Source organism: Anticarsia gemmatalis, chromosome 8, assembly GCF_050436995.1.
Source record: "Anticarsia gemmatalis isolate Benzon Research Colony breed Stoneville strain chromosome 8, ilAntGemm2 primary, whole genome shotgun sequence".
In the NCBI taxonomy this organism is placed as follows: Eukaryota; Metazoa; Arthropoda; class Insecta; order Lepidoptera; family Erebidae; genus Anticarsia; species Anticarsia gemmatalis.
In genome coordinates this window covers 13,586,236-13,612,928 of record NC_134752.1, presented here as the reverse complement: position 1 = coordinate 13,612,928, position 26,693 = coordinate 13,586,236, and the positions used below count along the sequence as shown (strand labels likewise).

Below are 26,693 nucleotides of genomic sequence, written 5' to 3'. Positions count from 1 at the left end.
CTATTGAGACTGTGTTATATCGTAAAAACCAATGTACACAGTTTTTTATGATGCCATAATTGTGTCTACTTCATGTCATACGGTTGACAATGTGCCAGTTTAATTGAAAAAACAACTTCCACATAGGACATGAGGTATTACTTCATCATACATGACTGAGTAGGCGATATATCTCCATCTCTTTCACTCCACGTAAACAGTTCACACTACAGACGACTGATGATAACACAGTTGTTGTTCGTAAACGAAGTAAATATAATACGATTGTGGTTTTTGTTTTGGCTGTTGAAATACGTCAGTAAAGACAGGTCAGTGATTACGTATTTTTAAATAGATCTTTGGCTTTGCATGAAAACAGTTATCTTTTTCAAAATTATAATGTGTTTGAGTTGTTTCATCATTCATATTTTGATGCAGAATAAAAAAAAATATTCATTGCCTATTAAATTACCTCTTTTTATGTTTCTCTTTTTGGCTATTCGTTCCTTTTATGATTGAAGTTATCACTAGGTCTTTCATTACCCTATTTTTGGCTTTGTCTTCACACTTGCAGTACAATAGTGTCATCCTCACTTACGTGTCAAATGCTTAATAGAGCGATTGACCACACAGAGAGTAACAATAGCTACGGTTTGACATTTAGAAGTACTTGTCAAAGTATAGTTCTTAAAAAACACGGTAGAGGCGCTGATCAATTTTTATATACAAGTAGACGACAGTAACTCGTTACCCGAAGAGCTTTACGTATTTTAATTATTTGAATGCATTGTGGGACTCAAATTATTTTCAACTGAAGCTGTACATTGTTTTCTCCTTCAAGTCAAATCAGCAAGTTTTCTTATCGTATGATTAGTGGTCAACCTAGTGTCAAGGTTGTTCAAGCCACCCAAAGGCCTTTGACGTGACTTAACGACTTTATCTTAATTGACAACAACCGAGGCCAACTTTTTACGTGCCCTCCGAAGCACGGAGATGCCTAGTTCAATTGCTTAACCCACAGATTACTGAATGTAAACCATCAATGTGACGTCCACTAGTTGTCAACTGAGGTACGTGATAGCACACTGGTTTGATCATGGTAGGATATAACCCTTTTAAACTTTATAAAAACAAACGAGTGTGCCAAATATGGGTATTAAATTAAAATAGTTTACCCCGTGTCAAAGATACGCGCGAGAGTATTAGTTATCGAGATGTCACGACCGTTCTACCGTCACTGTCGAGACCTTTGTGGCTCAAGTTACAAGTGTAAGCGAAGAACAAAAAGAAAGAAATTGAAATTACTGCAGTTCAGCAGAGTCGTTAAATTCATGAATATTTTTATTTTCGATTCAAAATAAAAATATTAATGATGCGCAGATACTGCATCAAAATGTTAACCTTTTTGCATCCTTTACCTAATAGAAATTGCGAAATGCTCAAATACGTAATACAGTTCAATTTGCAAAACTAAAAATATATTTTACCAATACTGTGGCGTTTCAACAAAATTCTGTTTCGAAAACAGTTATAGTGCAATTTTGTTTAGTTAGTACTGGCTCGTACCAAAAGTTTGACATTTAAACTGTACCTCAAAATTAGTGCCTACGGTGCCCGCTAGAGGCGCTAATCAAGCTTTCATACAGTTGTTAGGTGGCTGTAGCTAAAATCGCGCTAATGTACTTTTGTCTTGTCCCAAATCAGTAATATAAAAAGCTAAAACAAACATGTAAAATGAAACTAACGATACCAATCTACAATGATGACTCCAAACTCGATCTTAAATAAATAATTCTCATTCACTTATCAGCCCTTACGCCGCGCCCTCAGATGAAGTTGATAAATGACTCGAAGGTAATTCACCTCGTAATCTGCGCCCTGCGTCCCGTAATTTTTCACCTTTTTCTATCTTTTAATCCGATGAAAAGATCGTAGCCCTTCGGCAGTAGATAGGAAAGAGATAGATGCATTTAACGGGTAATGATCAAATTTTATTTTATTTGGTGAAGTACGATTATCTAAAAATTGCTTAACTTTTTTGGAGGCAGGTTGGGAAAAATATGTATTTAATATATTATGTGAAAACAAATAAACTTTCCGGAATTAAGGTATTACGGAATAGCTTTACTAATAAAAAATATTCAAAGGTGTAGGACTGTAGGTATATATAGTAATAAAATAGACCACTGCACTGGCTCATTCGAAGGACAATAATGACACCGTTTATCGATAGATGTCGCTAGAAGTAACAAAAGTTATCTTTATTTTATAACTTTATTTTAAAAAGTTTGATTTATTATCCATATTAAACCATAGTAAGCTGTTTGAGCTTAAAAACTATATTAACGTATATTTATAATAAAGTATAATTAAATTCCATACTAAAGACAGAAAATTTTTCCAAATATTTTAGTCAAACGAAAATGCGTACGAAATAAAATTAGTCCAACAAAATTTTGTCTGAATTTGTAATCTCATAGGTCCTAAAGTATGAACTATAATTATAATATTCAAATGACTATAAACTTGTAGTAAATCCAATTTGCTTGTACATACAAAGTCATAACGAAGTCTAACGCCTTATACATTTACGACGGCAAACATTCTCATCAAAAACTCTATAATAATTTCATCAGAATTCTAATTATGTTGAAAAATGATTTTAAGTTAAAAGTTTCTATTAAAATAAAGGTTAATATGAAGATAACTGAATGTTATTATGTTTATAAATACAATTTATACAGGGTGTGGCGTAAATAATGGATAATCCTCTATCAGCGGATGGGCGACCACCCGACTGATCTAAAAATTAAAATTTATCTCTGGCATAAGTATCACAGTTTTTGAAATTTAACTAACCTAACCGAACAGCTTTTTGTGGATCGCACAAATAAATGTTTCGTGTAGGAATCGTACTCACGACCTCTAGTATGGTACACAATGGTAGCGGCTTGATGACCTTAACAACTGCTTCACGGAGCTAACTAAATGCTACATTTAATCAAATGGTTTCAGCTGTTTAGCTGTAAAAGTGTAACATACAGATTATCACATGTAGAATATTAGGTAAAATAGAAGTTGACACCTCCCACTCAAGTGGTCGCAGATTCAAACCCGAGGCAACACACCAATTACTTTTCGAAGTCATGTGTGTTTTAGAAATAATTGTCACGTGCTCCAACGGTGAAGGAAAACATCGTGAGGAAACATGCCTAAAATTTGTTTAATACATTTATTGAGGGCATGCAAAGTAACCAAACCGCACTTGGCCAGCGTGGTGGACTCACGGCCTAAACCTTCCCTCATTACGGGAGGAGACCCTTGCCCAGCAGTGGAACAGTAATGGGTTAAATTTATTTAGAAGTATGGATGTATTTTATAATAGGTACTACATACAAATCTAGCATCCGTTGTCAACCAACAACCGGGTACATCACACACATTGAGGTCAAACAATGTGACCGCAGGCTACTAATTACGTGATCTATTGAAATGGCATTGTTCAACTACAAACTGACCGAAAAACCAGCGAATTACTCTTAATCACTACCAGTGTGGTACCACTTTATGTTCGTGATTCACATAATGTAATTTTATAACTTTAATAGGCCATTTTTCAGAGATATCATTTAGAAGTAAGTTTTAGAGAGATTTTTTCTACATTATTTGTAAAAAACGTAAAAAATATTTATCGATCAGAGTACTTTGAAGAAACAAAAATTATACTATACATTAAATTAATACATTAAATAATAATTTTATATGTACAAACGAAAAATAAAGAAATTAAATATAAATAAAACTAAAACAAGGCATCATAAAATATCTGCGCATCGTCGTCCTCGGGTAACGTGCCCTGAAGGCTGGCAGCATTGCCACGGTGAATGGCAAATTAAAATTATGCTAAAATTTTTATTGGTTAGTTAACGTATTTAAAAGGGTGTAATACTGATCAATTTTATGTTGTTCTATATATAAACATTCCTCCATGCTATCACTATTACAACCTAGTGGCACGATAAACCGAAACGACCAGAGAAAGGGCGTAGGACCCTTTTTAAAGACATCTAATAGGAGATCTTCGCATCTTTCATACTGTATAGAATCACTTGGGCACAGAAAAACTGAGAAGCAAATGAGTACGATTTAGAATCTGACCTTAAGACCTTTGCGGAACATTTACATTCGCAGATAACTAACCATACTTAAGAAAAGATCAACAAGAATGACTAGTAGTTTTTTTAAATAACAATGTTGGATCAACACCTATATTATTATATTATCTCGAAGTAACTTGTTATTAAATAACTGGTTATATTTTTCCCGTGCTGTGATCCATGTTCAAAAGGTCAGATTTGTCTGATAAGATGGTTTTACTTGAGCCATTTTGTTATTGCTTATATGTAAGTGATTCATTCTAGAATTTTTAAAATTAAACAGCATAAAATATTGTAAAATTATGGTCCCCAAATTGGAAATAAGTTACTAAGACTTTGTATTATTTTTGTCTCTAACAAAAGCATACATATGTATGCATGCTTTTGTTTGTACTAAGGCATCACATCACACATGCATATACGCACATGCACGCATATGCAAGGGCACGCATGCACGTAATCTTATGTAAAAACGAACTAACGAATATGCGCTGGCATATCTATTTTAAGAACTAATCTCCGTATGAATCAATTGTTTGTAGATTATAGTATCTGCGATGTCAGATTTCATAACAATTATCGAAATTAATAGCATTCCGGGATACCTCAATAAACTGCGAGTATTTCATCATTGTGGATTAAGCATTTTTATCTCAGTAAGGGGTATCGGTTATTCATCATTTTGAAGTAAACAATTTTGTTGCACCATTTTATATGATTCTTAACTAACATAGGAGAACAGGTTGAAAGTTTATTATATCATTATATAGGTAGCGCAGCTACATTATAGCATAACGAGGAAGTGAAATAATACAAGCATGATCTCTTATTGACTATAAAATAAAGAGGCATTACAAATCAATTTCTGATGAAACAGAAATATATAGAATTGATGTTTCTTAAATTTGCTGCTACTATAGCTGTAAACCTGTAAACCCTCACATTTAAAAGACACAAAATCAATTTATTCAATGCAATTAGTTTAAGATCTGAATTACAGAAAATGATACTTATCCCTTCACCTGGCATATAATTACCACTCTTACATCTATACCTAAATCACTCATTAATTCATAGTTCAATCCTCTTTCCTTATTATCAACAAGCAATGATTTCATCCTGTGCAATCCTTTGTCTTACACGCGCAAATCATTAAACATACAATATCAAAAAGGATATAAGTCTTACATGGGTATTGTCACATATGTCTTTTTCGAACTATTAAGTATTAAATGCGCAATATCTCAAAGAGCTTAAGTCTTGCCTGTGTATTGTCACATATGGCCTTTTAATAATTTTCAATTTAAACGTTTATTATTGTGTTCTTATCTTATCAGGTATTAATCTCAAAGTTATCAATATTTAGTGTTGGTTTTGTTCAGATATTGTTAAATATCAGATAGTATTGTCCTATAAAGTATTGCTTTATGAGTATTGTGGTCAACAGTGACTTGTTTGTGATTTTAAATGGTCATCTCATCTCTAATACTATCGAGTAATATTAAGTAGTAAGTGACTTTGATATTGATGTGTGATATTGTTGATTGAGTATTATACTGAGTAAAATCCGGCGTCAAATTATATTGTGCTATACCTTTTAAATTTTCGCGTTGCATAAATATTTATAATTTAATGCATGTTTACACACAATCATGTATTTTACCTTATATTGCTTGACATTTCGGCACAGTTTCTTTTTTTATTTATTTTACTAAGTTAATTAAGAGTAGATGATTTAGTTTGGGTTATCACGTTATCAGTTTACAAAGTAGGAGATAATAGAGGGACATTAATCGGTTGAATTTATTTTAAATGCATAAAACTGTTTCTTATTTTCAGATCATGTTATTTATTCTTTGGGGCTTCATCCTCCTCCTTGCCTTAGTGCTGTACCATCGGCAAGTGTACTCCAGGTTCAAGAGATATGAGGTGAAGCACTACACCCCCTACCCACTGCTGGGCAACCTTGCCCAAATGATGATGTCCAAGAAACATGTCACGGACCAGACTGATGACTTCTACTACTTATTTTATGGAGAAAGGTGAGACAAAATTTTTCTTTCCTTTAAAAAGACAACTCCCGCACTTAGAATTGCTCTTGTATCGCGGGGACTTTTACAAAAATACAAACAACGGACACTGTGTACATCCAGACCCGAAACAATTATTTGTGGATAAATGGTCACATAAATGATTGTCCCGTGTGGGTATCGCACCCACGACCTCCCGACGCAATGATAGCGGCGTGGCGACCTAAACCACTGCGCCACGGAGGCAATCAAATGCTTTGTCGTGAAAAGTTTAGTGACACACCTGCGCAATGTGAGCAACTCGTTGTCTTATTCACATCACCTATGATGTATCTGTCGAAATTACGCCGAGCATAGCATAGCGCAGATAATGCCGTCACCGAACGTTCGGCGCCGAAAGTTTGGCAGGTGTGTCGTACATTTATCGTTCTTAGTACTTGTGTCTAGCATTTGTTTAAGGTAATGTAAGTTCTTCCCCGCAATTTAATCTATCAACATGTTATCTAATTGTATCGTAATCAGTGGTAGCGGTTTGCAGAGATCAGTAGCGCGATTCTGTTCAGTCGGTACCATCGAGTGCCGATAGTTTCATATTTAAAACTAGCTGACATACAGCGTCACATAAGCGAGAATGGGTCAAAATTTTCCCCGTTTTTGTAACCTTTTTTACTGGTACTCTGCTCCTATTGGTCGTAGCGTGATGATTTATAGCTTATAGCCTTCCTCTATAAATGGGCTATCTAACACTCGAAGAATTTTCCAAATCGGACCAGTAGTTCCTGAGATTAGCACGTTCAAGCAAACAAACTCTACAGCTTTATAATATTATATAGTATAGATGTACAGTTAAATTAGTTTCTATGGTGCCCGCAAGAATCGTTGATCAAATCACACATTAACTTTACAGGTTTCTAGGTAGCTATGAGTTTACGAAGCCGATGATAATGATCTGTGATCTGGACCTTATCAAGAAGATCACGGTGAAGGACTTCGAGTACTTCCTCGATCATCGCTCAGTTGTTGACGAGAATATGGAACCTTTGTTCGGAAGAAATTTGATCGCTTTGAAAGGTTTGTTGTTTGTTGTATGGTTAGTGGTCAACCTAGAGTCAAAGTTGTCCAAACCGCCCGAGAGGCCTTTGACGTGGCTTAACGACTGTTATAGTAATCAGAAAGAATATTAATTGAAATATTGTTAATTTGAAAAGTAAGGTTCATGATAGACTACGTCTAGTAGCTAAAGGAATGAGTTTAATGTTTCAGATATTATAATACAAGATGAATTAATATAATAATGTTTTGTTGCACTAACTTATTCGGGTACGGTAGCCAGTTTCATTGAAACCAGCAAACTGTGCAGGACTTTGTTTTATAGTCTCCAAATGTAAAATCTGTATTCCGCCAGAAAAAAAATGTAATCCGCAAATGAACCAAACAAACCCACTTCACTTTTAAATTGTTAATTAGTGTCTGTCACCTAATCTATGTCCGTATCTTCAAGTTTAAAATATGATTATCCTTAAAAACAGTTTACATAACAAAAACACTGTTATTATTAACATAAGCAATTTCTATCTTACTGCCAAATAAGGTTCTGAATTAATATTTAAAATATTAATATTTGCTTGTATCTTATTGCTATAGGTCAAGAATGGAAGGACATGCGCTCGACGCTGAGTCCAGCGTTCACCAGCTCCAAGATACGTCTGATGGTGCCTCTGATGATGGAAGCATGTGATGCAATGATTAAGTCTTTGAAGAAACAGATTCAAGAGTCTGGAGGTATTTCATCCAACTGGTTTTAAAAGAAATATGCATACTAAGAAATTTATATATCTATCTTTTTCAAATTACGACAAGAAGTTCATTAAAGACAGAAAATAAAATTCGGGTGTCCGAAACCTAATATATAAAATAGGGAGTTAAAAATTAAGTACATTAAATGATAATACAGCATCCTGAAAAATGATTCGCGCTACTTAACAAAGTTTAATAGTAACGATTTTCGAATGCCATGGAATAGTTGCTTGGTCCTATTTGTTTTTTACTTTTTAACCTTATACAACTTATTTTAAATATCCACAGTTGATTACGTGGATGTTGAATGCAAAGACCTGATGTCGCGTTACGCCAACGACGTGATAGCGACTTGCGCCTTCGGACTGAAGGTAGACTCTCACACAGAAGTCGACAACGAATTTTTTAAAGCTGGCAAGGAAATTATGGGGTTCAATTATTTAAAAGTATTAATATTTCTTGCGTCTGCCGCATTTCCGAATGTAATGAAGGTGAGTAGTATCATAATTATACGACACATAGATTTAGCAGAGAGTTTTATATATTGGTATAAATGATTTAGAGTTTAGTAAGACCATCAATCACCCATCGGTAATTTTGTGCAGCTTATGGTGGCCCTTTTGTTTTTTTTTTTTAATACACCTAATTATTCTAATCGAGATAAATCATGCAAGCCAAAGATCTCTACTAAGTTGTTGGTCTATAGTTGAAGGTTATGTAAAACACAAATCAGAAACCAGTCTGTTTTAATGACCGTTTACCGTTTATCGAAGTTAATTAAACATGCAACGCGAGAGCTTAAAAGTTATTAATTAAACACTAATTTATAAGTCACGTATTTGTATGGAAGTTCTTTAGAAATAAACTAAAACCAACTTCTTTTTCAGAAACTAAATTTCAAATTGTTTGCTGACAAGACTGCTGATTTCTTTAGAGCAATAGTTCTAAACACAATGAAAGAAAGAGAAGAGAAAAATATATTCAGACCGGACATGATACATCTGTTAGCAGAGGCTAAGAAAGGTAGACTTCAAAAGATCAGAGAACTATCCAAACTGTAGGAAAAAATAGTAATATTAATCGTGATAAATATTTTTCAGGACAACTGTCTCACGACGAAAAACATAATGAAGAAAATACTGGTTTTTCAACGGTCGAAGAATCACATGTTGGAAAGGGAAAAGTAAATCGAGGTATGTGTATATCATATTTGATCATATAAATAAAATTTTAGTTTGTTTTTTGTTTTAGTGGGATGCATAGATATTACAAAACATTTAGTTTTGGAAAGAACAAAAGCAATCGTTTTTATTAGACCTTTGCAGTGACTTTTTTTAATTTTGAGCTAAGCCATTTTTTATTTAAGTGTTCTTTCCTCCAACACTTCTTTGTTCATGGGTGCCGTCTGTAAGTTCCTACAATAGCTTTAGAAACTGAGTTTGTTTTATGTCCAGATTCAAATTTTATTGCTTTCCTTTTTAGATTGGACAGATGATGACCTAGTAGCCCAAGCAGTGCTCTTCTTTGCAGCGGGTTTCGAAACGGTATCTACGGCAATGTCGTTCCTATTGCACGAGCTAGCAGTACACCCTGACATCCAAGATCGCTTGGCACAGGAGATTAAAGAACACGATGTCATGAATGGCGGCAAATTTGACTTTAAATCTATACAGAGTATGACGTATATGGATATGGTTGTGTCAGGTAAAGAGACTGAATAATCTTTCTATCGTTTTTTTAATAAGAATAAGATAAAATAAAATGACAAAAAGCTTTAAGTAATGATGCACTCAAAGGTGTGACTACTGGGTAGGTAAAAAGAGCACTTTATCTCAGTGACAAAAGATGAGAGAATGATGGTTTTATGTCATACCCTTGTGGTTTAAGCAACACATTCTAAATATTGCTTTTCATCATATTATTTCACTGTTTCAGAGGTTTTGAGAAAATGGCCACCAGCTATCGGTACAGACAGACAGTGCCTTAAAGATTACAATTTGGGAAAGCCAAACCCCGAATGCAAGCAAGATTATATTGTAAGTTTACAATAGTAGAAATATTTACAATATTTCTGATTTAAAAATAGAAGCACAATATGTTGTAGTGATGCTCAGCGGGCGCTCTCAGCACAATAGTCTTATAATCTCTACTATAATTAATACCTTTATTTCACAGGTCAGAAAAGGAGAGTCAGTGACGATCCCAACCTGGGTGTTCCATCGCAACCCTGAGTACTTCCCAGAACCTCAAAAGTTCGACCCTGAGCGGTTTTCTGAGGAGAACAAACATAATATCAAACCTTTTACGTATATGCCGTTTGGTTTAGGACCTAGGAATTGCATCGGTAAGCGTTTAGCTACATTTATTACGAAGTTTGCGAATGTGTAGCGCTTTTACAAAGTATAGTCACAAAGTACACTAGCAGCTAGATTTGGTGCACTCTCTAAAATAGAATACCTAGGGTTTAAAATTTAAAATACCTTGGAAAAAAATGTAGTTACAGATTTTTTTCAGAAATTTTACACTAAAAATTTATCGATTTCTTTGCAATTTTATACGATGTATCGATAGCTTGTGAGTTGCCCCTATGATCACACATTTATTTATTTTGTGGGAATCAAAGCCTCAACTCCCGAGTGCAGAAGCAGTAGCGCATGACTACTTTAACCTCTACGCCACAGACGTCAGAGCCGTGTCTTGTTAGATAATAACAAAGTTGCATAAACCAGTTTCGTTTAAAAAATAGAATAAGCGTTATTATTCATGCAATTCGAACTTTAGACTCCGAATACATAATAATATTATTTATGTTTTTGTGTGAGGCGAATTCTTATCAAGAAGGCTCACACTATTATTGAAAATTACGAAGCCGCGCAGCACCCCTTTCTTATATTTAGGATACATTAACTAAAATCTTATGCTCGATCCCGAATACTCAATTGCATCAATATCGAGTCAGCAGCTTTGAAACATACAAACGTAATCATATATAGATTATCGCATTTATAGTAAAAGTTGTAACTATGAGGACAGACCATTTTTCCATATAGAATTTTCCACGATTTTCTTAATAGATCCAATGTCGAAATTACCTAAAACACTTTTTAAGACTATATTTTTCCTCAGGATCAAGATTCGCTCTCTGCGAGATCAAAGTGATGACGTACATGCTCCTACAGCAGATGGAACTGTCTCCCGGCGAGAAGACTGACATACCAGGGACTTTGGATGCCAAGAACTTTAATATTAAGATCAAAGGAGGACATTGGGTTCGGTTCAAAGTTAGGCAATGAATAAAGACTGTTTAACATTTTTTGTAATCTAGTATTATATCGAGGCTAGTTTTCACTTTTTGTATCTGTATGTTCGTAATAAATATTTTATAATATGTGTTTGGTTTTTTGTTAAGACTTTTTCTAATAAGATGCTCTTATTACTAGAAGACTCACAATGGTTCAAAAAAGCAAAGTAGGCATACCATACTTGCAACTAAAATTAGAACAATTGATGTTGAAGCAGCACAACATGACAACGTGGATTCAAGAGAGAATAAAACAATGGCGATTCTGACGATGCGGCTAATAAGGCTTGAAGATTAAAAAAAACAATATCTTGACGTCATACCAAATTATATAAGTGCAATCTTACTTTGGAAAAAATCGACCTTGACAAGTTCACATTAAAAAACTTGAATTTTGTTTCAAAGTCTAAAGAGCATTTACGAACTTTTTCCAACAATTTTTTTGTTCGTCCTAGACTTACTAATCAATATAACATAACACAAAAGTCGCCAGTAACTTGATAATTGTTCATCGCAATCAATTGCACCTCAGGTCACCCTGACATGTTCACTATAAAGAATTGAAACAGAAAACATTCATTTGGATTAGCTATCTTATCGAAGTGTGAAAACGTACATCCAATATTATCCACGCAATTAAAATGTTTTGAATGATGTCATAGTACGTTCATTGAATAACTCATTGTAAATACTGTGGTATCATGGCCACAGAATACAAGATATAAGCAGTATGGAAACTACAAACAAACGTGTACTCCTTAACTCGCATAGATGCAAGTACATCGACGCGAACGCGAATTAGTTATTGAGTGAGTTGAAAGTACTGTGGCATCTTATTTTTATTTAGAAAGACAACACTAAGAAATGCTTTTGTGTCGCGGGGACTTTTACAAACATACAAACAACGGACACAAAGTCAAACCCGAAATAACTTTTGGTGTGTCGCACAGATAATTGTTCCGTTTGGGAATCGAACCCATGACCTCCCGACGCAGTATCGACGTGGCGACTTAAACCACTGCGCCACTTTGAGTTCTTCTTGGTACTCTGTAATATGTATGAGTAAAAAATTTGTTTGCAGTTTCCATGCTGCTTGTAAACTTTTAGGCTGTGTCTTGACCGTGGGGTTCTAAAACAGTCTAGTGGCTGTCAAGGACGAAATTGTTTAGATACACTTTATTTTAAAACGTATGGTATATACGTGTTGTTTGTTATTGCAAAGTTAGCGTGTTTAGATTTTTTAGAGCATTTTTTTAGATGTTATTCACAAAAAAAGATCCGGTTATGTTTTGTTTACATTCCTTATTTGAGTGGTTCGTTTCTTACGGAAAACCTTTTTTCTTCTTCTTCGCTGATCATTGCTCAAATAGTCATAATCCCTTGAAAGTGACGGTCACGTTTCTTGATAAATAAACTTTTAGTATTGAGTCTATCTGAACAATATAAATATGGTAATGACTGCCTGTCCTTTGGGTAATTAAAGAATAGCCTAGTATATAGCTTTTAGCTTGGTAGTCAGAAGAATAATAATGTAACCCATAGCTATCCCACAATTCAAGAGTCTCGTCCTAGAATGAGGGAAGTGTTACCCCTAATTAATATAATAAAAGGTGTCAAAAGTTACAATTTGACTCCCTCTCCACTCAGCAACTTACAATTCACTGTCATATTACTTTTTTATTCACGATGACGTCATCTTGTTTTGACAGCAATTCGCACTTAACTACATAGCTATAATATTATGCTTGTTTACCTGAGATAATACATAATACGCTATATGTTTTTATACTTATCTCTCAGGTCGTTTTAATAGTAAATAGCAGACAGACGTATGTTCTGCGCCGGCGCGGACGCACGAGGTTTTTGTTCATGTCGCTAGTACTACGCATTTAGTGCTTTTAAAAGTGAGTTTTGAATGTGTATTTTTTGTTTTAAATATACAGTGTAATTCTTTTGTTGTTCATATTGAGGTGTTGTTTATTTGTCTGGAGTGTGAATAAAAGGTTAGTAATTGAATTGTTATTGTTATGTTCCGTAACCTAAAGGGTAAAATCGTGACCATATTACTGAGATTTCGCTGTTCATCTGTCTGTCACCAGGCTGTATGAGCTATGGTAGTGAAACAGTTGAAATAAATTGTCATCGATTATGCATTTCTAAACAAACAGAATTGAATTTTTATGGAGGTTTTCATACAATAGACAATATATTTTTGCCGATTTTGTTAATTATTTTTTCCTATATGTATTTATCTGATGATGCTCTTTAGTGACTTTTGACAGTAAGATCTAGTCGTAAGTATAGCCATATCTTTTAGATAATGATTAATAATATCTATTTTTATAATATAGATTAACGAAAGTGTGTGTTAATGGCGTGTTTGACATTTCCGTACCGGATGCACCGATCGTGCTCACAGACTGAATGTTATTTAAAAACAAATATTTATCACTATTTTGAATAGATAATACTTTTATATATACATTGATTATCACCATCATTGATTATTATTGAGATATCAGTATATTAGTACGTATTAATGCAAAAAATGCTTTGTCATTGTTGATAGTCTGCTTGCAGTCATGACCTTTGTAACCTGTGCCGAAATATCAAAAAATCCAAGGTCTTTGGTCAATTTGGAGTCATAAATTTTTGGCCATTTCGAGCAGTTACATTGGGAAAACAGAAAAAGAGTTGTTATATTAATTTTATGTTATGACAGTTGACAACTGTCTATAAACAATTATTTACGTAAAAGAGCGGTACGTAGTTCGTTAGGATCGCTATAGTGCGACAACTTAGTGGAGAGGATTGTATGATTCAGAAGCTTATGCAGCTGACGGTAGCTTGCTTGATGCACCGACTTTATTACAGAAATACAGAAAATTATTAAAGGTTTATCAAAATAAAGCGTGCATGCCAAGGCGTAATACAAAAATATAAGTAAGTTGAAAAGTTACGAATGTAAAACCGTATAGATATAGGTAAATTAGTCTGGAAAAATAGGTGGCCTCTATAAAAGGTAAACATAGCAAAACGATCATACTAGCTCTCGATGATGATTAAATGCGATCGGCTGTATGAGCTATTATTAGTATAGCCACTTGATTGAAGGTAGTTAGTTCATGTATTACATTTACATTTTTTTATGGTACCATGATGGTGTTTTTTTGCAGTATGTCCAAGTTTCTTTGTTTTTTTGTCGGTTTAGTGATAGGCATTGATACATAGTTTTATTTCCTTGTGAGTTGTAGATATCACATGTACTGTAAGCATTTGTAAAGACTTTTTCGAATTTTATGTAAATCATTTATTTCTTGAAGAGTCCGTCCTTTTACATAATGATACTTTTAGTAAAGATTGACAGGATATTGAGTTCCAAAAACTTTTCCATTCAATTTGAGTTCTCGATCAAGCCCAAAACTTGAAATTTATGCAGATTTACCATTTATCACGCCATTCCTCCGATTCAATTATACTTTTTCAAAATAACTTGGAACTGAAGATTGATGTTTTAGAAATTGAGACCATTTGACTTTTATTTACAATACCTACATTTTGTTTTGAAGTTTAGTAAAAGTTTGGTTTACATAAAAATCTATGTAGGTACATAATCTATACTAATATTATAAAGCTGACGAGATTGTTTGTTTGTTTGATTGTTTGTTTGTTTGTTTGTTTGTTTGAACGCGCTAATCTCAGAAACTACTGGTCCGATTTGAAAAGTTCTTTCAGTGTTAGATAGCCCATTTATCGAGGAAGGTTATAGGCTATATATCATCACGCTACGACCAATAGGAGCAGAGTACCAATAAAAAATGTTACTAAAACGGAGAAAATTTTGACCCATTCTCTTTTATGTGACGCAAGCGAAGTTGCGCGGGTCAGCTAGTCTCTAATAATCGTAGATACTAAAACGAAATATCTGTGATAGTTTGGTTTTACATCAAGAAAATGGCTCAATGAGGTGTGACTAGCATGAAAAATTATTTTGACGCAAATTCTATTGAATACATAAACTGTGACTAAAATAATTATACGGGCGTTTCTAGTCTGAACAAGACATTTCAAGGACTAATATTAATACAATTACTTATTGTTCGTTACATATTTAAATGTATATAACTCCAACGTGACTGCCTGACTGACTTAGTGATCTATCAACGCACAGACCACTGGACGGATCGGGATTGAAATTTGGCATGCAGGTAGATGTTATGACGTAGGCATCCGCTAAAGATTGTTGTTAGAAGGATGAAAGTTTGTATGAAATTTACCTACATGTATGCCAAATTTCAGCCTGATCCGGCCAGTGGTTTGAGCTGTGCGTTGACAAATCACTATGTCAGTCAATCAGTCACTCAGTCAGTCACCTTTCATATATAAAGATACATATAAAGATAGATGTAATCGCAAGAAAATCTTAACACGTGGACCTTATTAGAACAACAAAAGCTAGTTTGCATAAATGTAAGCAAATGCACTTATTATAGCTCTCTTAGCTATGGTCACCAACCGCACTTGTGGTTGACTGAATAAAGGAAGCGACCTGTAGCTATTCTGAAATTCAATACCCTACTACCACATGGCATTGGTTTCAAGTATTTAATATGTTAAATAAGTGCTAACATACATGTATGATTTCCCTTTATAATACTTTAAGATTACTGAACATTTTTCTTATAAAAACTCTTATTTAGAGCCATTTCCTGCCATTACCAAGGCACCTACCGAGAAATATATTTTAAGGTACAAAATATTTTCTTGCTATCAGCGAGTCTAATACGTATAAAATAATTAACACAATATACTGAAACAGCCATTCTAACAGGGACTATTCTAAATATTTCTCTAGGTAGCGTTTCTTGTAAGGCTTTGCCCATTTTCCGAGCTAATAGTAGATTTAGTAATTGTAACGACTATCATAAATGTCAATATTTGACATACATAAATTAATATATAATAAGATTTTTTTTTGTATTTTCCAGACCATGATATTCTTCATATGGGTCTTTTTACTGCTGATAGCACTAGTGCTGTACTACAAAGAAGTATACTCGAGGTTCCAGAAACATGGAGTCAAACACTTTACGCCTCTCCCTCTGCTCGGGAACGTGGGAGAATTGGTTACAAGACAAGCTCATATAGTAGATTCCTTTGATAAGCTATATTACAATTTTCCTGAAGAAAGGTAAGTAGTACTATTGACTATTGACTGGTTTCATGGCGCACTTATGTTTTTTTTTTAAAACAACTCTCGCACTTAGAATTGCTCTTGTGTCGCGGGGACTTTTACAAATATACAAACAACGGACACAAATAATTGTCTCGTGAGGGAATCGTACCCACGACCTCCCGACGTTATGGTAGCGGCGTGGTGACCTGAACCACTGCGCTACGGAGGCAGTATATTTTTATCGACCGCCAAGAAGTCTTAGGCTTAAAACCCCATTCGGGCCTAAAATTTATCCCTGAGAGTTTCTGACAGGATAATTTTATTATCAATGATTTATTCCATTTATCCGTTGTTGAGAAGCGGAGGTCACATACATCCGTGCCATGTAAGGGTTGCCGGTCCCGCGCCTTACGTTTCACCTGACTTTTTTTCGATAGAATATAAAGTTAAATAAATTGTTGCACCGTGGATTTTTATCATAAAATTGGCCGTCTGTAACCCAGTATTGGCTAGGAAGACATTATTGACTGTCAATAAAATGAATCTCGTGTTACAGGTTTGTTGGTCGTTATGAGTTCACAAGACCAATTGTATTGCTCCGAGATTTGGACCTGATCAAGAAGATCACAGTGAAAGACTTCGAGCACTTCCTTGATCATCGCCCTCTAGTTGATGAAAATATGGATCCTTTGTTCGGAAGAAACTTGTTTTCTTTGAGAGGTATGTTTGTAATAGCTAAATTTAAGAAATATGTTTTATTAGGACGTAGGCCTTATTCGGGTTACCCAGCTTGCGTTAAAGTTAATTGAACATTGAATTGAATAATACTATTGAAATAATTATTAACTACTTTGATCACCGACTTAGAACTTTAACTTTCAGCTAATAAAAATGTGAAAGCGTATTAAAATGAATGCAACTGTATAGTAAAACTTCCGAGCAAAAATATTCAGACAGACAAAAATTCAACAGAAGTACAGATATTAAGTTCAAATATCCTAAATGATAATAACTCTACAAACATTGTAGATCGTAGTTTTAATTTGATTGATTACTTCTAGGTCAAGAGTGGAAGGACATGCGTTCCACTTTGAGTCCAGCGTTCACCAGCTCTAAGATGCGTGCCATGGTACCCTTCATGTTGGAAGTCAGCGATGTGATGACCAAGTCTTTGAAGAAACAAATAAAGGCGTCGGGAGGTAACCGACTTTTTACAATTAGAGATCCTAGATTTAATAGAATAGAATTCTTATAATTACTCACTATTGACCACTGAGAAATTGTGTATGTCCTTACAAGCACACGTAGCTTTTTCCTCAAGACGTACTTATTAATTATTTTTAAGTACTTTAATATGTTCAAAAATCGTATCTCAATATTATGGAGTCAGGAAATTGCGCTGAAAAATATTGTAAGGCAATCGGTTCAGCGCCTGTAGCGGGCAAGGGTCTTAGAAACTATTTAAAAAAGCAATATATTATTAAAGTCAATCTCTTGATACTCGATGATTGCAATTGTAGCGAGCCGTGTCACAGTTATCCAGATTTTTCATTCACTGAACCCTTCCTAAAAAGTCTTGTAAGATACAAGTAATTTTTAGTATCCGATTTTCGCAGTCAAAACGATTAAAAAAAAATGCTTTACAGAAAATGTAAAATTAAATAATGTTTAAAATAATTTTACTGTCATTAACAAAGATTGTGTTCTTTTAGTCGACTACGTGGATGTTGAATGCAAGGACCTGATGTCGCGTTACGCCAACGATGTGATAGCGACCTGCGCCTTCGGTCTGAAGGTAGACTCTCACAATGACGCGAACAATGAGTTCTATGTCATTGGCAAAGAAACTGCTACCTTTGGCTTTTCAAGAATTCTTATCTTCCTTGGATATACGTCTTTTCCAAATTTGATGAAGGTAAGTTTTATACTTTTATAAATTTGCTGTAAAAGTAAATGGAAATCTCGGGAGAGGACGTTCTATTAAGATATACAATAACTCATATACATAGATCATATCGGTAATGTTCTTGAACGAAAAGGTATATAAAAATATATCTATATAAATAAAAATGAATCACCGAAAATTATGCAGACGCCTAACTTTCGAAAAACTTTACTATATTATGTTTTATGCCAACTGTCGGGACAAGGTTTGTATGGGATCGATGGGTTCAAAATTCCCACGGGAAAAGATTCAACGGATAAATTTGTACTTTGCCCTACAAAGTCGGGCCAGTTCACTAGTTAGGTTTAATATGACAAGATGCATGAAAATTATTAAAGCAAAATATCTTCATATGATCATACTAATAGACGTTCTATCTGTTTCTTCTCCATGTCATTTTAGAGTCGTGTATTTCCGTATGTGCAACAGTTTATAATGATTCTCATGTCTTCGTTATACTGATTATTATCAAAGTAGTAACGACAAAAACATGTGTAAAATATAGTAGTAAATATTTACGTCACAATTAAAATGTAATAACGGCGGGAACGTAAGTTAAAATAGTGATATTTGTGACAAATATAACACAGAAATAGACTAAAAGTAGTTACGTTTATTTCTATTTATATTTTTTCGATGAATGAATCTCTGAAAGCATCTGGGCTACTTTCATTCCGCCCACAAAGGAACCTTCGTGGGTAGCTTTAACGTTATTAGATGAAAATATCACTTCAAATAAATGAAGGTTGACTATTTAAAACCTTCCTATACAAAATAGACAATTTTAAAGATCCTTGGGTAGTCACCTTTTTTAAAAGAAAGCTGACTTACCCCCGGTTACTGAGTACATTTAACTGTAGTTTATCTATTCAATAGCGTATATGAGTTTTAACGCTATTGAATAGATAAAGTACCGTTAAATGTACCTCAGAAACCGGGGGTCAATGAGTTAATGTTAATTACTTACACCCGTTACAGTCCTAATATTCGGAAAATGCTTCCTCCCGAATTGAGGAAAAAGTTAGGCCTTGAGTCCAATGCACTGGCCAAATGCTGGTTGGGGAGTGAGCATTCCTTTAAGAATGGTCATAAAGAACTCTCAGGTATAGGTACAAGGTTTCATTTCAATATTTTCTTTTACCGTAAGAACATGTTACTGTAAACGTTATAAACACATCATATCATAGTCATTGGGGTGTTGCGTGAAACAAATGCTTAGCCTGCTCTAAATGATGACTCACGCCAAAAAAATATTTATTAATACATTTATTATATAATTTCCGTTATTGGCCCTTATCTAAAAGTAGATAACGTCTCAGACGAAGTAGATATAAATAAAATTATAGATAGTAAGAATAATAACATGATACTTGATAGATAAACACCTGAGGTTTTATCGAATCATATTGAACTAGCAAAATCATCGAGAGAAAGGAAATTATGAACATTTTCTATAAAATACTGAGACCTTTTAAGGCAAATTATTTAAGCAAGTGCAAATCTAAGAAAACAAACATTTATTTGCTCTTCACCAGGTGTAAATTTGAGAATATAAGTATGTTCTGCTTTAAGTGGTCTTTCTATAAAATGACAATATTTTATGTTATACGTTTGTTTAGCCAGATCCTACTCATCTGTACTAATATTATAAAGCTGAAGAGTTTGTTTGATTGTTTGTTTGTTTATTTGAACGCGCTAATCTCAGGAACGACTGGTTCGATTTGAAAAATTCTTTCAGTATTAGATAGCCCAGTGATAGATAGAAAATTATGATCCATTCTCTCTTATGTGACGCAGGCGAAGTTGCGCGGGTCAGCTAGTTATAATATATAATGCACCCCCTTATTTAAGTTTATCACTATCGTTATCATGTAAGACTTTTCTTTTCTTTAATTGCTTATAACTTGCTGGGTTACTTTTACACATTGCAGGGCAACTCTCTCTCCCATATTAGATACATGTCATATTATGTGCTACTGAGTTTTTTTACTAACTTCACTGCGCGATTGACAATTCTTGCCATAGGTTTCCCAATGCTCTGAATTCGTCCTCTCTCGGACACTAGTTGATTACCTGAAAACCTCATTTAACTTGTGTTATACAATATCATTACAGAAATTAAATCTGAGGTTATTTTCAACGAAGATCAGTAATTTCTTCAGCAGCATAATCTTGGGTACGATGAAGGAGAGAGAACAGAAGAATATTCTGAGACCGGACATGATTCACCTTTTAATGGAAGCTAAGAAAGGTACGATGTCGATAATGGTACCTATATTTATAAAATAGCTTTAGATAATGATTGAGGATAAGATGTTTGTGAATTAAATTTTGACTTGTATAGTTCAAAATAATCCTGTGGATTTTAATATTAATGGATAGGCTTACTTGATACTTGAGCTTAGCGTTTCCATACTTCATAAGGTATGCTAAGCCATGACAAAGGCTTTCGAGTGGCTTGGACAATTTAAAATCTAGTTTGACCACTAGATTTAAAATTACGTACAATAATTAAATATAGTGAATTAAATATTTCTCAGTCAGTGGTTTTCTATACAAAAGTTTGAAAATAATAAGTATCATTACCCATATTGTAGTTCCACAAATTGTTATTTAATGATATCGTGTAATATGTAGTTACACGGCCTTGTATGATCCGAAACTAAAGTTACAAGCTGACCTTTGATATAAAATGTTAGATTGAATTATGTGTAATTATAGTTTCAATATCAGTAATCCAAAATCTAGGATAAAAGCTAAAATGGTAACTGTTTAATGTTGCGTGAGAATAAATTTGATTATTTTTATGAAAATAAAATGTTGGTAAATGTACTTTCAGGAAAACTTTCTTTTGATGAGAAGACAAGCGAAGAAAATGCTGGTTTCGCGACTGTTGAAGAGTCTGATGTTGGGAAAGAAAATGTTAACAGAGGTAAATATTGAGAACTATCTTTTTTATTTGGACATACTCCTTATCTACTTTTTAGACAAACGTGTGGGAATCGCTATTGTAAAATAATAGCTCAGAAACACGAGATTTAATCTTTTTGCAAGTTTTCACAGGCAAGTTTCTATTGGTCACGTTTGTGTAATTTACTCGGCTATTTTGTGAGTAGTCTTGTGGATGACTGTGATAGTTAATCACTGGCTTTCTGGAGGTGCGATAGCCGTCGTTCCATGTAATATACTTGTAAGACTGAAAAAGTAAAAGTAATTGGCTCAACGGCTAGGTTGATGATGACTGACTGTAGGAACCACCATGGCGCCGTAGTTAAGGTCGCCACGCCATTGCCATTGCGTCGGGAGGTCGTGGGCTCGATTCCCACTCGAAACAATTATTTATGCGATCCACAAATAACTGTTTCGGGTCTGGTTGTACTGCGTGTCCAATGTTTGTATGTTTGTTATAGTCCCCGCGACACAGGAGCAATTCTTAGTGCCGGAGTTGTTAAGAAACAAAAAAAACAAATACACGTGTTTTTTTACAGATTGGTCTGACCAAGACCTCGTAGCTCAAGCAGTTCTATTCTTCGTGGCTGGTTTCGAAACAGTATCTTCAGCCATGTCCTTCCTTCTATACGAGCTGGCTGTGAACCCTGATGTCCAAGACCGTCTGGCGCAGGAGATCAAAGACCATGACATTCAGAAAAGTGGCAAGTTCGACTTCAATTCCATACAGAATATGCCGTATTTGGATATGGTTGTTTCAGGTAAATATTTGGTTATATAATTTGAATTTGAAACTTGTAGAACGATAATATTTATAGCTTTGTTTGTGGGTGAGAATTTAATTCGACATGGTTTTAGGACCTAGGCTCTACGTCGCGACGTTTCTATAACTCCGCGCGGTAATTCAGAAAATATCACTTGCATCCATTTTTTTATTACTTTTAGTATAGGATAATGAGCATGTGTAGGTATATATTTCACTGGCGCTTTTTAAAAATGTTTTAAATGAGAAGCAAGACTAGTTTCTTGTACGTGTAAAAAAGTATTATTATTAAAATACGCAATTATAACAAGACTAAACACATAAATATGTATTATTTACAGAGGTACTGAGACTATGGCCCCCTGCCATTGGTATGGACAGGTTATGCATAAAAGACTACAATATGGGGAAACCAAATAGCAAATCAGAAGAAGATTATATTGTAAGTATAAAAATATTAATAAGTAACCGTATAACCTATATACACTTACTTTTAACTATAAAAAGTCAAGTTTGTTTTACAACAAAGGCTATGATCATATTCCATTGCTATCAACCATTAAGAACCGGCAAGCTTTCGATAAATTTTGTATGAAAATTTGAACGACGCCTCTAGCGGCTGCCTCTCCGTAGGAACTAATTGCAGTACATTTTAAATGTCAAACTCTCGATACTTGAGAGTGTCGATTATAGAAATGAATAAATAAGTATCAATGGACTTTCTCTTAGTATTTTTTAAACTTTTGATTGTAACATGCTTTCAGAGGAGCTATCGATTACTAAACATGATTTATTGAAAAACTACCTACCTAAAGAACAATAATAAATTCGAGAAGGTTGAACAATAACACTCACTAATATTGTTATAATTCTTTCAGATTCGCAAAGGAGAAGCTTGCACCATCCCAACATGGGCGTTCCACCACAATCCTGATTACTTCCCAGACCCATACAAATTCGACCCTGAAAGATTTTCTGAGGAAAACAAACACAATATCAAGCCTTTCACTTATGTACCGTTTGGATTAGGACCTAGAAACTGTATAGGTATGAAATCCTTTTTATTAATTCCTTTTGGTCATTTCAAGGTCGAATTTAAATTCGCAGTTCAGACTGATGATGTGACAATTACGGTTGACCGCTAAGAGATATTTGAACTTAGCGTCTCCGTGCTTTAGACGGCACGTAAAAATTCGGTCCTGGTGGTGGACACACACAGGTTGATAGAAAACGACCGTCAAGTCAAGCCGCTGGAAACGTCTTTGACTTGACTTAATTTTTTTTCTCAGGGTCAAGATTTGCTCTCTGCGAAATAAAAGTGATGACCTACCAGCTTCTGCAGCAGATGGAACTGTCTCCATGCGAGAAGACGCCGATACCTCCCGTGTTGGCGAGAGATACCTTCAACCTTAGGCTTCAGGGAGGTCACTGGGCTCGATTCAGGGCTAGGCAGTGAATGTTATTTGTACTTATGTATTTTTAAATGGATACTTTTATTTTGTGATGTGATTTGGTTTTTAATAACTGTATTAAATTAGTTTGTAATACATATTATTTTACTTATAAGTTGAGTAATTATTTCTTTTTGTCTCGATTTTCTAGCACTATCTATCAAATATTTGATGAAAGATTTCAAAGTTGTTTCCAGGCTAGCAAATGATTGACTTTGCCAAGATATGTGTTTTACTATAAAACGGAAGTATTACTCACCAAACCATTTCTGGAATTTGTATATTTCCTGAACATAAATCAAACATTATCTTGCTTATTTTGATATCATTTTGTTATAAATCGACCGAGTGTGAGAGTTATCTAAAAGAAATTTGAATCTTATCTGAATAAAAGAAACAAATCATATGCCTCAACAAAACTAGATCATCAAAATACTGATCACTTGAGAATATCCACCAAAAGCCCTATCTCTTCCTTTGCAGTTGGTCCCGAATTTACGAGCAGTATTTATTTACGAGTTACAAATGACCGCCACGTCACTCCCAGCTTACTTATTGCTGAGTTTCTTTGAGATAAACCCACATATTTTACTAGCATAAATAAGTAAGAGTAAGCTGGGCTGATAACTAGATTAAATAGAGGTCGCGTGTAAATAACACTGGGTATAGAGATTGATTGGGATAAGAATGAAACACTTCGGAGATTTTTTGTTTGTTGAAAGAAGAATCGCCTAACCCAACCTAAGACACACACATCCTACTAATATTATAAATGCGAAAGTTTTTGAGAATGTATGTATGTATGTATGGATGTGTGTTACTTTTTCACGCAAATACTACTGAATTGATTGCAATGAAATTTGGTATATAGGTAGCTAAAGACCCAGGATAACACATAGGCTACTTTTTATCCCGGAGTTTTGGAGGTAACGGCATTTACACGGGAAGGGTTTCCACGCGGACGAAGTCGCGGGCGGCCTCTAGTTTGTCATAGTTTTAGCTTTCAATCTCTTAACTAATTTACAATAACTAATCGATCTTCAAATCAGAGTATGTTATCTTAGCCCCGACATAGACCTACAGTGCGGCTGATTAGGGTCTCGAGGATGATTTGATTGATCGATTGACATGCCTATTAATACACCTCTGGCATTCCGGCTAATTGGGCTAAGTATACCTGGGTGATGTGTTGATGAGTCTTTAGAGATGAGAAGATTATAACCAACATTAAATGGGTATAGACAAGGAGATAATTTGTTAGAAATAGATTACTTTGAGATGAATATTACTTGGTTGTGTTTTTAATTAAGGTATATCTAATAATATTACCGTTTTGTAGCGCGATTATGTGCAGTCGGTACTGTCGAAAATCGAATGTTTGACATTTAGAATGCACTGCCAAAATAGTTCCTACGACGCCCGTCAGAGACCCTGATCAGATTTTCATACAAATTTTCTTGATGACAGGTCGGTTGTCGGTAGTCGATCGTAGTAGAGAATCGAGCTATTGGTTACAGCTCTTTATTAGACGTTTTAATGACTTAAAGCTTTTTAATGATTAAACTTAATCTATTAAGGCTTGAATTAAATAACTTACGTCATCGCAATGTTAAGCTCAAGATTTCAAATATTCTTTTATTATCATAAATTATTTGTAGAAATCCAAGAAGCAGTTTAAGGCATTTATGTTTTAGTACATATTATGTTAAATTTTGATTCCGGGAATTTTTGCGGATGATGTCATAGACAAAAGTTAATGTTGGTTAAGGTTGTTGTGAAAATTGTTGACGCTCAAGGAAAAGCAAAAAAATCAACAAAGGCTTTGAAAAAGTTGGAAACTGCCAAAAACCACAACGTTACTAGCCAGTGTCCCCAATCTGCCTCAGATTTTCCAGTCAATCAACTGCCACACGTTCTCGCAAACTTCTGACGTCCAATTATGTCGCTGTACACTAAAAATCGCTCCTACGTAAGCGTTAAGCCTTTATTTGATTCTCCACGAAAAATAGCTCCTTCTCTGTAATTAATCTTGTCTCGCAATTTCATAAACATAAAACAATAAGACTTTGCTATGTTCTTCTTTACTATGATATGGATCACAGAAATTGTATTTTGTGTCCGTTGTTTGTACGTTTGTAAAAGTCCCCGCGTCAGAGCAGTTCTTAGTGCGGGAGTGTCTCATTTATATAAAATAAAAAAATATTTCTTTCGTGTGGGCATCACCTCGGTACCTGGTGCAACTATATTAAATGATGAAACGAATAGCTGTTTCATAGAAAATAGTTTTTGGATTAAACTTTTCTCAATTTACACATTGAAACAAAACAAAATACCGACCCAATTTCGCAACTTCTAAATACTTATCCGATAGTTTATCTGACAGAATTGCGACAGTTGTTTTCATACCTTTGCTGTCATTTTATGTAACAGGTAGATGATAATAATATAACAATAAATATAAATTGTTAAACTGGTTCTAACTATCCTCATGTCCTACTAAAACAACAGAACATCGAGCTTTAAATCGACCACATCAGCTCAGCGAGAAGCGAAGAACTAAAACAAAATTTTCCGTAAATCCAAAACTCATTCTGCGTGTACCCATAGAGATCTATATACACATAGAATTATAACCATAACATGCATAATTTTACTCGAACAGTGCTCCTAACTTTGTCGAGTAATTCTCAAGTGATTTGCATACAGTTTTACAGCCGTGTATAAATTTCGGACAGAAATGTGTGGTAATTGAATCTAAGGGTTTTAGTGCCCATTATTGGACGTCAAAGCGTAAGTTTGGCCATATCTTGAAGCTGTCTTTATCAAGTTAGATGTAAGGTGCGTTGCACACGGTGCAGTCCTGACTCGTAAATAGCTACGATATTTGTGAACGATGAAAAGGCACACAGACATAGGTATTGTGAATAAAATGTAACGTTTTTATTCAAATGTAATAAAGCGAGACATGAGAAGTCATGGCTTTAAGAAAATTGTGCATATATCTTTGCATAAAATTAGAAAATAGTAGGTGCAATTCAACATGCGTAAGTGTTTGCAGATGCGCGTGTTTGTGTGCGTGTGTCCGTGTTAAAATTGTATAGCTATTCAAAATTATTATCATTTCAGTTCAATTACAACCTAATTC

General features: G+C 34.5%; 2 protein-coding genes across 5 annotated transcripts; both read left to right on the top strand.

The window, feature by feature from the left end:
* Positions 1 to 206: 206 nt before the first annotated feature.
* Positions 207 to 11,329, top strand: LOC142975150 (cytochrome P450 9e2-like). 3 transcript variants are annotated; one of them, XM_076117867.1, is made up of 11 exons: positions 207 to 308; positions 5,976 to 6,178; positions 7,074 to 7,237; positions 7,811 to 7,948; positions 8,252 to 8,454; positions 8,851 to 8,986; positions 9,064 to 9,156; positions 9,446 to 9,667; positions 9,899 to 9,999; positions 10,139 to 10,307; positions 11,090 to 11,328. In XM_076117867.1, the coding sequence occupies exons 2-11, from the start codon at positions 5,979 to 5,981 to the stop codon at positions 11,254 to 11,256; spliced, it is 1,593 nt and encodes a 530-aa protein (XP_075973982.1). In that variant the 5' UTR covers positions 207 to 308; positions 5,976 to 5,978; the 3' UTR covers positions 11,257 to 11,328. The 3 variants fall into 3 exon arrangements, with proteins under 3 accessions (XP_075973982.1, XP_075973984.1, XP_075973983.1); XM_076117869.1 differs by having other exon boundaries at positions 277 to 294; positions 11,090 to 11,329; XM_076117868.1 differs by lacking the exon at positions 207 to 308 and adding an exon at positions 5,526 to 5,644.
* Positions 11,330 to 13,036: 1,707 nt separating this feature from the next.
* On the top strand, positions 13,037 to 23,644 carry LOC142975149 (cytochrome P450 9e2-like). 2 transcript variants are annotated; one of them, XM_076117866.1, is made up of 11 exons: positions 13,037 to 13,168; positions 16,253 to 16,455; positions 16,997 to 17,160; positions 17,502 to 17,639; positions 18,153 to 18,355; positions 20,501 to 20,636; positions 21,225 to 21,317; positions 21,874 to 22,095; positions 22,439 to 22,539; positions 22,976 to 23,144; positions 23,387 to 23,644. In XM_076117866.1, the coding sequence occupies exons 2-11, from the start codon at positions 16,256 to 16,258 to the stop codon at positions 23,551 to 23,553; spliced, it is 1,593 nt and encodes a 530-aa protein (XP_075973981.1). In that variant the 5' UTR covers positions 13,037 to 13,168; positions 16,253 to 16,255; the 3' UTR covers positions 23,554 to 23,644. The 2 variants fall into 2 exon arrangements, with proteins under 2 accessions (XP_075973981.1, XP_075973978.1); XM_076117863.1 differs by having other exon boundaries at positions 13,078 to 13,267.
* Positions 23,645 to 26,693: the final 3,049 nt, after the last annotated feature.

Bases quoted from the DNA above. Each gene is read 5' to 3' on its own strand.
- LOC142975150 (XM_076117869.1), top strand. From the start codon at position 5,979: ATGTTATTTATTCTTTGGGGCTTCATCCTCCTCCTTGCCTTAGTGCTG. The intron at 6,179-7,073 runs GTGAGACAAAAT...TTAACTTTACAG, and splicing joins TACTTATTTTATGGAGAAAG to GTTTCTAGGTAGCTATGAGT. The intron at 10,308-11,089 runs GTAAGCGTTTAG...ATTTTTCCTCAG, and splicing joins AGGACCTAGGAATTGCATCG to GATCAAGATTCGCTCTCTGC.
- LOC142975149 (XM_076117866.1), top strand. From the start codon at position 16,256: ATGATATTCTTCATATGGGTCTTTTTACTGCTGATAGCACTAGTGCTG. The intron at 17,161-17,501 runs GTATGTTTGTAA...GATTACTTCTAG, and splicing joins AAACTTGTTTTCTTTGAGAG to GTCAAGAGTGGAAGGACATG. The intron at 22,096-22,438 runs GTAAATATTTGG...TATTATTTACAG, and splicing joins TTTGGATATGGTTGTTTCAG to AGGTACTGAGACTATGGCCC.